The sequence below is a fragment of the Chenopodium quinoa genome, unplaced genomic scaffold (genome assembly GCF_001683475.1).
Source record: "Chenopodium quinoa cultivar QQ74 unplaced genomic scaffold, ASM168347v1, whole genome shotgun sequence".
NCBI lineage: Eukaryota > Viridiplantae > Streptophyta > Magnoliopsida > Caryophyllales > Amaranthaceae > Chenopodium > Chenopodium quinoa.
Genome location: NW_018745067.1, coordinates 742,205 through 755,337, shown reverse-complemented (window position 1 = coordinate 755,337; position 13,133 = coordinate 742,205). Strand labels below are relative to the sequence as shown.

General features: G+C 36.6%; 1 protein-coding gene across 1 annotated transcript; it reads left to right on the top strand.

The window, feature by feature from the left end:
- Positions 1-5,423: 5,423 nt before the first annotated feature.
- Positions 5,424-5,777, top strand: LOC110709393. The gene has a single exon (XM_021887606.1). It carries the CDS (start codon positions 5,424-5,426, stop codon positions 5,775-5,777), a length of 354 nt encoding a protein of 117 aa, XP_021743298.1.
- Positions 5,778-13,133: the final 7,356 nt, after the last annotated feature.

Below are 13,133 nucleotides of genomic sequence, written 5' to 3'. Positions count from 1 at the left end.
TTCGACCATAGTATGACAACTCTGCATCGACATGTTATTTATCCTTAGAACTTACAAACTCCCTTGACGATGCCACAAGCGTTACACCACTGTTTTGGGTGGAGGAAGATTTCAAATCACGACCCTTGGTCTAAAAAGTGTACCCATTGATGTCATATCCCTCAAATGAACGAACATCATCCCTAGGACCGTACGCAAGCCACCGTACTGTATCGGTAACATTAGTATCATCCAATCCACTCATTACTCGATCAAAAAACCAATGAAAAAACCTCTTATTATGCAACTGCATAAGTGCCCTTTCACCTTTCGATGGAAATTCATCACGCAAACTAGCCTTGTGCTCGTCTAAATATGGGTGCACATCTGAAACATGGTGCAACACATAAAGGTGTGCTTGTAAGAACTGATCTCGGTCTGGTGACATTCGGTTCGACCCAATTGTGCCATGACCATCAAGTCTACCTTCATGTCGAGAAGTAGGAAGACCAATAGGTTGAGCAAGGGCTATGTAGTCCGCCACAAATTTACCTATCTCCTCACCCACGGTCCCTTGCATCATACTTCCTTCAAGGTGAGCCCGGTTCCGTACTTTATCTTGTAATGTACTCATGTGTCTTTCAAAAGGGTAGCACCACCTCATGAACACTGGACCGCACAACTTAATCTCACGCACCAAATGAAGAACCAGATGAACCTTTATGTCAAAAAATGAGGGTGGGAAATACATCTAAAATTTGCACAAAGTCACAACCACATCTGCTTGCAAAGCATCTAGTGTACAAGGATCAAGAACTTTGCTACAAATTGTATTGAAAAACGAACAAAGGCTTGTAATCGCTTCCCTCATGTGTTTCGGTAGAATACCACGGACTGCAATCGGTAGGAATACTTGTATCATAATGTGACAATCATGGGATTTCATACTTGTCAGCTTCAATTCTCCATTTAAGGTTAAGAATCTTTTCATGTTAGATGAGTACATTGATGGAACCTTAATGCCGTACAGACATGCACAAAACATACGTTTATCTACCTTTGACAATGTATAGCAAGCCGGGGGTAAATAATTCTTTTCATCCTTCCCTTTACCCTCAACTTTCTTCTTTGACGCATCTTTGGCCTTTCCCTTTCCCTTTCTCTTCTCCTTCCCTTTTTTCGAAACATTTTCATCTTCTTTTCTCGGTTCCTTCCCCTTTCTAACCTTTTCTTGAGGCTACAATTCTGGACGAATCCACATCTCTTTGAAATCTAACCGTGCACCCATTCCGTCCTTTGTTTTGCCTTGGATATTCATAAGCGTTCCCAAAAGAGCATCACATACATTCTTCTCTAGATGCATCACATCAAGACAATTCCTAACGCCATGTTCTCTCCAGTACAAAAGCTTTCAAAAGATTGATTCTTTCTTAAACAGAGCAGCTGAGACCACAGTTTTTTCTGATTTTCCAAACACCGTTCGTATCCCTTTCACCAGAGCATAAATCTCAGCACCAGTTAATGGTTTAGGCGCAGTATCCTCTTCCACTGTTCCATCAAAAGCATTTTTCTGCCTACGGTACGGGTGATCACGCCTAAGGAACCTTCAAGTCCGTAGGTAGACATCTTTGTGAGAATGAGTAAGGTATACACTTGATGTGTCATCAATACATATGGGGCATGATTTTTTCCCTTTGACCTTGTACCCACACAAGTTGCCATATGTAGGGAAGTAATTCATGGTCCACAAAAGGGCTGCACGCAATGTGAACATCTCGTTCTGATGAGCATTGAAAACGGAAACCCCTTCGTCCCACATCTTTCTCAAGTCATCAATAAGCGGCGCAAGGTAAACATCTATGTCGTTTCTAGGTTGCTTAGGACCAGTTATTAGCAATGAAAGCATTACATACTTACGTTTCATGCACAGCCAAGGAGGCAAATTATAAATCACTAAAAGTACCGGCCATGTGTTGTGTTGGGTACTAAGAGTGCCAAATGGATTCATCCCGTCTGTGCACAACCCAAGCTTTAAATTTTCGACTTCATCACCAAATTCCTCAAACTTCAAATCAATGTTCTTCACTGTGGAGAGTCAGCTGGATGCTTCAGCATTCAGTTTTTCTTTCTTCCCTCTGCATGCCACCTCAAGTTTTTAGCGTCTTTTGGTATCGAGAACAGACGCTTAAACCTTGGAATAATGGGAAGATACCACAACACCTTAGCAGGAGGTCCCTCCGTACCAAGATTGCAACTCATGCGCTTGTAGCGCGACCGCTTGCATCGTGGACACTCCTACAATTGTTTATACTCATTTCGATACAGAATACAGTCATTAGGACATGCATGTATCTTCTTATACTCCAAACCAAAGGGACACATGAGCTTCTTTGCGTAATAGTAAGACTTAGGAATTTCATTCCCATCAGGCAACATATCACTTAATGCGGTCAACAAAGAAGTAAAACTAATGTCCGTCCACCCATGCTTCGACTTAATGTTGAAAAGTGTTAGCACGGCCGATAGTTTGGAGTATTTTTTGCACCCGGGATACAAAGGATTTTTGGAAGCCTCCGATAATAACTCAAACACTCCACCTTCAACAGAATGTAACATCTCATCCACTTGTTCATCCTAGACCTCACCCGCCTGACCATCATCGGCTCCATCCTCACGATTATCAACAATATAGTCATCATTCTCGTATTCCTCGTCCACTTGAATCTTATTGCTTCTAACACGCACATCATTCCGATCAAGATCCCCACTGTACTCTCCACTTTCTCCGTGCCAAATCCACACATGGTATAAATGCCTAAACCCACGACATAATACATGATCTCTAATGATTTCAACACTATCGACCACATTCACATTATTACAATCAACACAAGGACATTAAAGGTCTTTGCCACCCAGTTTGCGTTGATAAGCTAAAGCCCTCTCGCAAAACTCTTGAACCCCATTCCAAAATTCCAATGTATCGCGTCTACCATACATCCAACCACGATCCTTCTCCATTTAGTAAATTGTCTCTAAACATATATAGCAACATATAATGAATAATGTGTAATTGCTACATATTTTATGTAAATCAAATTCAAGTACAAAACGTGAATATACAATTCATATAGTGAAAAAATGCATGTTTCTAATGGGTCCTTATCACTCCAACCTAACCCATCCTTGAAAGTCTACTCTCACTAGTGAATGTATGTCAACTTTCCAATTTTAAAGAAAATCCGGCAGCATTTCCCCCTAGTTCTCCAAGTACACGATGTAGATAATTAATTACCCACATATGTGCCTAGAGAACATAGTGAGGAAATGGTAAGCCAAGATGTTCCTTAAAATCGAAAAAAAAAACATACATTCACCACCTAAGTGAGAGTACACATTCAAGAACAATCCCAACCGGGGACTATTCAAGACTTTCTCCTAATGAGAAAGCTTGAACGGGTATCTAGGCATATGATGATGCAAGTATTCTATATATTGTTGTATTTATTTGCAATTAAACAATACATAAGTTGCAATTTCATGAATAAACTTTTATTAAATGGATAAATAGAAAGAAATATAGCTAAGTAAAGTTTATAAGTCATACCAATATAGCAACTACCCACTTGAGCTCAATATGTAGTCCTCAAGCTTAACTCGTGCTTCAATTCACATATGAATCTATAAGTAAAAAAACAAAAAACAAAAATTAGGTTAAATATTATGTATGTACTATTTCTTTCTCATAACATGTCAATTCACTAATTTATTTCTAAGCTAAAACACATCATTCCTCGAACTAACAATTGTTAAACTATGTATTCACTACTTTGTTCAAAATTCATTTTATTTATTGAAAATTGCTAAACTTAAAAGGTTACTAATCTCTAATTTTTTCAAAATTACCCATACCAAACAACTTAAAATTAACCATTAAAACATTTCAAAATTCAACTAATTTAGTAACAAGGTTACTAATCTCTAATTTAATAAAAAATACCCATCAAAAAAACTTTAAATTAACCATTTAAACATTCTAAAATTCAACTAATTTAATATCAAGGTTTCTAATCTCTAATTTATTCAAAATTACCCATCAAAACAACTTAAAACTAACCATTATAACAAACAATATTTCAACTAATTAAGTAACAAGGCTAATATTCTCTACTTTATTCAAAATTACACATCAAAACAAATTAAATTAACCATTAAAACATACTAATATCCAACTAAATGAGTAACAAGGTTACTAATTTCTAATATTTTCACAATTTCCTAATAAAAAAACCAATAATTGAAACAAATTGAAGTAAAATTATATTCTAACCTAAATTTTAATTTGCCTAACGATTCTTCAACATGCAAAACAAATTAATATAAGTACATAAATGGAAAATTATTGTGAATAAAGAAAAAAAATTATACCTAAAACACTCAAATTATTGTAGTTTAATGTAGCTTGAAGGGAGGAGAGATGGAGTAGCTTCCGTGGTCAGTGGTGCGGTGGTGCGGCGGCGACCTTTAGGGCGGTGGCGCGGGAAAAGAAGAGATGAGGTCGGTGGAGGGGGTTGAGATGAGGGGAGAAACAGCAAGGCAGGGGAGAAAGAGAAGGTCAGGGGAGAAAGAGAAGGGCAGGGGTGGCGGCGGTGATAATGGCCGGCGACGGTGGCGGCAAGAGTGCAGGTGAGGTGAGGGGTTTTGCAGGTGAGGGATTGCGAAAATGAATGAAAGAGAAAAAGAAGGAAGAAGGAAAGAGGCGGGGTTTTTTTTTTTAAAAAATGGGACCGATTTAGTGGCACCGGTTCAAACCGATGCCCTTTGCATTTTTGGCACCGGTTTGGGATGAACCGGTGCCATTGCTCTTGGCCTAAAATCCCGCCCATTTTTAGACTGGTTTTGGCCACCGATTTGGCCTGAACCGGTTCCATTTGGGGGCTGCCTATTGCTATTTTTCTACTAGTGTTGTGGAAATCTATATATCTTGGTAGCGGTTGATTATGTGACAAAATGGATTGAAGCCATACCCTCTCCTACCAACGATCACAAGGTTGTGCTTAAGCTTTTAAAGAAGATCATTTATCCTAGATTGTGGGTTCCAAGGGTGTTAATTAGTGATGGAGGCTCCCATTTCGCCAAAAAGAACTTTGAAGCTCTTCTCAAGAGATATGACGTTCATCACAAGGTTGGATTACCTTACCACCCTCAAACTCAAGGACAAGTGGAGGTCTCGAATCGTGAAATCAAGAATCTACTTGAAAGGATGGTGAACAAATCAAGCAAGGAAATATTGGTCTCTCAAGCTCGATGACACACTATGGGCTCTTAGGACGGCATACAAGACTCCAATCGGCACGACCCCTTATAGGTTGGTCTACGGGAAGGCTTGTCACTTGCTAGTTGAGTTAGAATACAAGGCTTGGTGGGCCATCAAGGAACTCAATATGGATTTGTCTTTGGCCGCTGCGAAGAGATTGCTTAAGCTCAATGAACTTGAAGAGCTTAGAAATGATGCTTATGAGAGCTCAAGATTTTATAAGGAGAAGACTAAAAAGCGGCATGATCAACATATACGAAACAAGAGCTTTAAGGTTGGAGATAAGGTTTTGCTTTTCAACTCAAGGCTTCGTTTGTTTCCGGGTAAACTCAAGTCCAAGTGGTCGGATCCTTTTGTGGTATCGAAGACTACTCCTTATGGTTCCTTTGAGTTAGATGCGGATGGTAACAAGTTTATGGTCAATTGTCATCGTTTGAAGCACTACTTTAGCAGGAAGAAGTTGGTCTCATTGAATATCTAATGCTTGATCCTTTGGATCCTAAGCCTCCCCCTTGATGAATTTTTCTCATGGTCAAGCTAGTGACCTCATACAGAAGCTCTTCTTAGGAGGCAACCCAAGTTTTTGACTCCTCTTTTCTTTATTTTTCTTTTTGGTCGGTTTTGTTTATAGTTTTTGACTCCTTTTAGGCGGCCTGCGGGGTTTCAAATGTTGAATTGGGGCATCTTTCCCCTTCATTTCGCCTACTCACTCCTCTCTTTCTCATTCTCTCTCTAAAAACCCCTAAACCCTCAACCCTAACTACCAAAAATCCATCAAAATCTTTCATTCTCATCTCAATTTCATCAATTTTTTTTTCATAAAACAAAAAATTCATCAACAATTTTCAACCTCCATCATAAAAAATCCGAAAATTCTCGGAGCTCCACCATTGTTACTCCTTGAAGAACCATTGGAGTTCTTGTTCTTCGAGGCTAGTTGGAGTTGATTCTTGGCTTCATAGTTGGTATAATCTACTCCTTTCTAGTTTTATTAAATTTTTAAGCAATTGTTGGATGTTTTTCATGGTTAATTCTTGTGATTTTTGTTTGGTGATTTTTCATGCTTGATTTGATGAATTTTGTTGTTAGTTTTGCTCTAACTTTTGGTTGATTGTTGTTGTGAAGTTGTTTATTGGAAATTCTTGTGGTGTTCTTGGTTAATTTGTGTTGTTTGGAGTTTGAGAAGTATAGTGCTTGTTGTGTTTGCTTTGTGTAATTTGTGGGTGGATTTATTGAATTTGATTGAGGAGTTGTGAGTGTTGTTTGTTGAGAAGTAAAGATGGAGGTTGGAACAAGTTATAAGAAGAGGAAGAGTGGAAAGGAGCCACGAGGTTCATCCTCCCAACCCCTTCAAAATGTGGAACAACCACCACCTTTGCCTCCAACCAAATTCTCAATTAGAAACCACAAAACCAAATTCGATGCCCTTCAATCAAGAAAAATCCTCCCCACTAAACACTACCATAAACCCACAACAACCAAGCTAGGCATAGATGAAGATTGTTGGTTCTTTTTCAACAATCTAAGGCTAAACACTTTTGTCTCCAAGGCCTACAACACGTACCGGGAACCTACCTTGGAGTTTCTTGCCTCATTTGAAAAGCACACTCACTACTACAAAATTGGCCAAACAGACCCAATATAATATACCTGTTTACTACATAAGCGGTCTCTTTGTTCTAAGAGACCATTTACCATTAATAATTGGTCTCAAAACAAATTCAAAAGACCATTTTTTAAAAGATAACAAGTCTCTTGGGGTTTTTTAGAATATTCTTATTTTTAATTAAAATAGTGTGAGACCAATTATTTTAGAAAACCGGTCTCTTGGTGATTTTTTTTATTTTTTCAAATTAAAAATTGGGAGAGACCAGTGAAAAGTAATAACCGGTCTCTGCTTTTCCTAATTCTAAACCGCCAAAATCCCTAAAATTTCACTTTCTCTGCTCCAATTTTTTTGCTTTTGCATTACTCTATTGTCGATCAAATTAGTCGATCACTCAGATGGCGCTACCTCCTTCTCGACTTTCCGGCGTACCTTCGTCCACCTCCACTTAAAGGCTGCCGACGCGACATGTACCGCAGTATCTTGCACTCAAACTCCATCCTTGGCTGCACCGCATGAACAGAAATTGCATTCACTCCATTCTTACACCACCGCATTCATACACTCCATCGTTCGCACTCCATCTTCCGGCGCACCGTAGCAACCGCAATTCAACCACTCAAGTTTAATTTGATTTTTCATTCAATTGTTGGATCTTAAGAATTTTGCAATTGTAGGATTAAAACCCTATCTTTGGAGAAGGTATTTTTTTTTCTTTTCAGTTTTCCCTCTACTGGCTGTTGTAACTATGTATGTGGTAAATATAATTCATAAAAATAAATGATTTTTGTTCATTTTCTACTGTTTTATTGAGGTTGCCTTGTTTGTTTTTCTATATAAGAAGAATACTGTTATAAAAATGCATAATGATTTGATTACAATTTGAAATTTTGTTTGGCTTTTTTAATTTCAAATTCTTTTCACTTTTTCTATTGTATCTATTGGCATAAAATTTGTATGTTAATCGTCTTATTCTACTAGTTAGGTTATTTGGCTTAGAGAGCTTTGTTTAAGATACGAGCAGTTATATATAGTAGTTCTTAGGGATTTGATTTTCCCGCAAAAGTTCCGTTTTGTACCTTTGTAAAAGGTGTATAAAATAAAGTACATAAGCTAACCCCATATGTAAGGATTCCTAAAATAATTGCATGTCAAAAATATGTGCTATAAAAAATGACAGAACATGAATATGGAAGCTCCTCAAATTTGATGTTCATGCTGCTCACATTAAAAAATAAATAGTAAATGACTAGTGGTCCATGTTACTATTCTTTACTTTGTATAGTATATTGTTTGTGCTTAGAAAATGAATAAAAAAAATGGATCCCAAAATTGCTATTGTTTAATGAATATCATATTTGTTTTTTTGAAGTGAGTACAATTTTAAGTAAATGTTTGTTTGAAGCGCGTATTTGATCCGTGATAGAGTATTTGAGGTGTTATTCTTTTGCATAGGTACGTTAATTTATTTCAATCTTGTTTTTCGAATTTTACACAATATTAATATACTCATGAAATTATTTTTTATATGCATATATATATTTTTATAGATATTGTAAATCTTGTGGTTATATTCCAAATTTCCTTTATATAAGCTTTACATATGTGATATTTTTAAGTTAATTTATCTTAATCTTGTTTTTCAACTTTTTTACAATATTAATATACTCATGCAATTATTATTTTATTTATATATATTGTTTTATAGATGTTGTAAATCTTGTGGTTATATTCCAAATTGCCTTTATACGAGCTTTACATATGTGATATTTTTAAGAATTGAGGTCTTGTTCTTGGTGGTTAGAAATGGATCGAAATTGGATATCAACATCAAAGTCGGGTGACCCTGAATATGAAGCAGGGGTTAAGGAATTTATTAAATTTGCAGTAGAAAACAGTGGAGGCCGCTCCAAGCCACGTTGTCCTTGTTTTATGTGCCATAATTGTTTGAATAAGAGACCGAATGAAATTCTCAATAATTTGAGTAAATGGGCATTTGATAAAACATATACCCGTTGGATCTGGCATGGAGAGTTTAGGGACATACAAGATAGTGGTAGTGGTGAGAAAAGGGATGATGTGCGCGAAGTTCATAATAATAATGAGGGTGATCGGTTGGAGGACATGTTGCATGCAGTTGAGGATTAATTAGATAACAACCCTTCCATGTTGGAGAGCTTGTTAAACGACTCTGAAAAACCATTGTATGAAGGTTGTACCAAGTGCACAAGGTTATCAGCCATACTCAAATTATACAATTTGAAGGCTGGTCATGGTTGGACAGACACAAGTTTTAATGTGTTATTGGAATTGGTGAAAGACATGCTTCCCAAAGACAATGTCCTTCCTATTGGTACATATGAGGCAAAAAAGACACTAATCTCTATGGGTTTACCTTATGAGAAAATGCATGCTTGCCCTAATGATTGTGTATTGTATCACAATCAATATGAATCGTTAGAGAGTTGTCCAATTTGTAAGCCTCACGGTATAAGGAAGGGGATCAGGGAGTACCTGCCAAAACTTTATGGTATTCTCTGATAGTACCAAGGTTTAAGAGGTTATTTTCAAAAGCAGAAGATGCAAAGAAGTTAACATGGCATTTTGATGGTCGAGTAGACGATGGAATGCTTAGACACCCGGCTGACTCTCCGCAATGGAGGTTTATTGATGCAAAATACCCCGAATTTGCGTATGAAAAGCGTAATTTACGCCTTGCATTGTCTACATATGGTTTCAATCCATTTGGTTCCATGAGTTGTACGTATAGTACTTGGCCCATTATGTTGGTGACCTACAATTTACCCCCGTCATTGTACATGAAGAGAAGGTATATGTTCCTTTCGTTGCTAATTTCAGGGCCAAAATAGCCGGGAAATGACATTGATGTGTACTTGGCACCTCTTATTGACGATTTGATTATGTTTTGGGAAGAAGGTGTGGAAGTGTTTGATGCACATCGCAATGAGAAGTTTAATCTGAAAGCAATGTTATTTTTCACCATTCAAGATTTTCTGGCTTATGGAAATCTTTCGGGGTATAATGTGAAAGGGGAAACAGCTTGTCCTATTGGTATGGAGGATTGCAAAGGGAAATGGTTAAAGGAATCTGGAAAGCATGTTTATCCGGTTCATCATCAATTTTTTCCGTCTGATCATCCATATCGAAGGAGAAAAAATGCGTTTGATGGGACACAAGAATTCAAAGGGCGACTAAAAGTCATGTTAGGTGAAGAGGTCTTCGAAAAGGTGAAGGACATTGAAATTACTTTTAGAAAGAAACACAAATCCACTCTTTCTAAAAAGGGTTTCTAAATGTGTTCATGTTTTTGGCAATTGTCCTATTGGAAATTTCTCTTTGTGATACATTCACTTGATGTTATGCATATTAAGAAGAATGTGTGTGATAGTTTGATTGGTACATTACTCAATATCCTTGTAAGACCAAGGATGGTAAAAAAAGCTATATATGATTTGAAGCATATGGGGATTAGAGATGAATTGCATGCTGTTACGAATGAGAAAGGTCGAGTATACTTGCCTTCTGCTACTTACACATTGTCCAGAAAAGAAAAAATCGAGTTTTGTGAAAGATTGGCTGGAGTAAAAGTGCCCGAAGGTTATTCTTCGAATATTTGTAGCCTTGTGAACATGGAAACTTAGAAACTTGTAGGACTTAAGTCTCATGATTGCCATGTTTTAATGCAGCACTTGTTACCTGTAGCAATTCGTTCTATTCTGCCTAAAAATGTTCGTTATGCTATAATTAGACTTTGCGGGTTTTTTCATGCGATTTATAGCAAAGTGATTGATCCAAGAGAGTTGACTGCATTAGAGGATGAAATTGTTGCAATTTTGTGTCAATTGGAGATGTTTTTTCCTCCATCATTTTTTGATATCATGATCCATTTACCGATTCACTTGGTTAGAGAGATAAGATATTGTGGTCCAGTTCACATGAGAAATCAATGGTGTTTTGAAAGGAAAATGAGAAACTATAAGGGATATATGAAGAACGCTTTTCATCCTAAAGGTTGTATTGTCGAACGACTATTTTACGAAATTTTTTTGCTTATTCCAATGACTATGTGCTAAATGCAATACAGATAGAGTTTCCTGTATCTCGTTATAGTGGAAGAATGGATGGTGAGGGACCATAAGTCGTAAAGTACATGACCTATCCTATGTTGATTGGCATAAGCTCATTTATACATTCTCATAATGAGGATGAAGTTATGCCGTATGTTGAGAAACACATGAGCTACTTGAGGAAAAGCAACAGGAGAGCAAATGAGAAGTCATTAGCTGCTGAACATAGTAGGTCATTTATTAGTTGGCTGAAGGATTATGTAATGAAGGAGCTCATAGATTCTTTGACTCCATTTTCTAATCGACTAAAGAGTTTGGCATTTGGACCCGATTTTAGTGCAACTTATTATTCTACTTATGTTATTAACGGTTGCACATTTTACACAAGGTTTCAAGATGAACTTAATACTATGCAGAATAGTGGGGTTACTTTAGAGTCCGAAGCTATGCATTTCGCTAGTGCTAAAAACAAGAATCCTGTGTGTGGTATGATGAACTATTATGGGGTCATCAAAGAGATTTGTGAGCTGCATTACTCTACTTTTTGATACTTGTTTTTAAATGCCAATGGGTCGACAATAACAATGGGGTTGAACATGATAGGTTTGGGCTTACATTGGTGAATTTGAAAAAAAGTTGGTCACAAAGAAGATCCTTTCATACTAGCAAGTCAGGCAAGACAAATCTTTTATATGACCGACCCATCGAACAAGAGAATGTCAGCAGTTATAGCACCAAAGCCCCGACATGTTTTTGATGATTATGATGAAGATAGTGTGTTGGATGATGGTTATGTTAGGAGAAAGGAGCAAGTACACATTGAGGTTGATGTTACAGATGATATTTTAATATATGTTAGTGTAGGGAATATTTCAAGCGTTATCTCAAACTTGAACCCCACTGTGATCATACACTAAAGTACGGTGGCGTCCAAAAGGAAAGAAGATAGAGCAAAAGAGTCGCCAACAAGTTTTAGGAACTTGTAAACCGTTCACGAGGTGAAGATTACACCCCTTAACGATCCAAGAGATCGTCAACTCCAATAGGTCTTGAACCATGACTGGTAGTTCGGGGATGAAGGTACAAATCCAACCTAAAAGAGATTGAACCTGCCCTAATAATAGGCCTCTACTTTATTCTGATCGTATTCATGTGCGCTTTTTGACTAACATGCAATCAATAGGTTTAACCCTAAACATGTTTATCTATGTTGGTTGAATATTAATGCACAAATAAACTATTATTGGCGATCACTTGAATTATAATCAAATTAACCCTAACAAGATTATTAATTATCTTATTAAGCGTGATTACAAGTACCAATTCCCTTTAAATATGCATAAAAGGCGTGATCAAGCAATAACAATAAATATCAAGCAACATAATAATAATAATAATAATAATAATAATCATAATAATAATAATAATTGAAATAACAATCATAATAATTAAATTAATCATGTTAAAGCATAATAATGTAAGATCCTAGGCATGATACTAACATGATTAATAACAAACCCTAGCATGTCACTAAGCATTAAAGATCAAATATATAGCCCTAACATGATACTAATAATAATAAATATTAGGAAGAACTAACATAAAAGGCATCATACTTTTAATCATACTTGATATTAAAGTTACCCTAGACATGATACTAGGAATTAAAATAACAATCTAAGCATGATTTCTATATCGTAACATCAATTAAACCATTAAAGTACTTACTTGGATGCCTCGTACCTCTTTCTAATAACAAAATACACGCGTTAGTAACTTCAAGGAAATTAATAATTAAAACAATTAAATTAAATAATTGAAATAGATACTTCGGACCAAACCCTCAGAAATTAAAACCTTTCACGTCTAGGGAGAAGGCAACTTCGAATATGGCTAGGTGTACCTAAGTCTTGTGAATGTAGAATTTTGTATTTTGAGAAAAGGCTAGTTTAGAAAAGGGAGAGAGAGAGTAATCAAGAGAATCTTGATGAGAGTTGGTGAATGAAATAGAGAGAATTGGTGAATGAAATAGAGAGAATTGGTGAATGAAAATGGAGTTTTTAGGAGGCTATTTATAGAGAAAATCAGCCAAAAAGATAAAAATTGAAACAGAGTTCTGACGCGTAAAACGAGGTTAGTGCCA

Excerpts from the sequence above, each read along its gene's own strand:
- LOC110709393 (XM_021887606.1), top strand. The coding sequence starts at position 5,424 with ATGGATTTGTCTTTGGCCGCTGCGAAGAGATTGCTTAAGCTCAATGAA.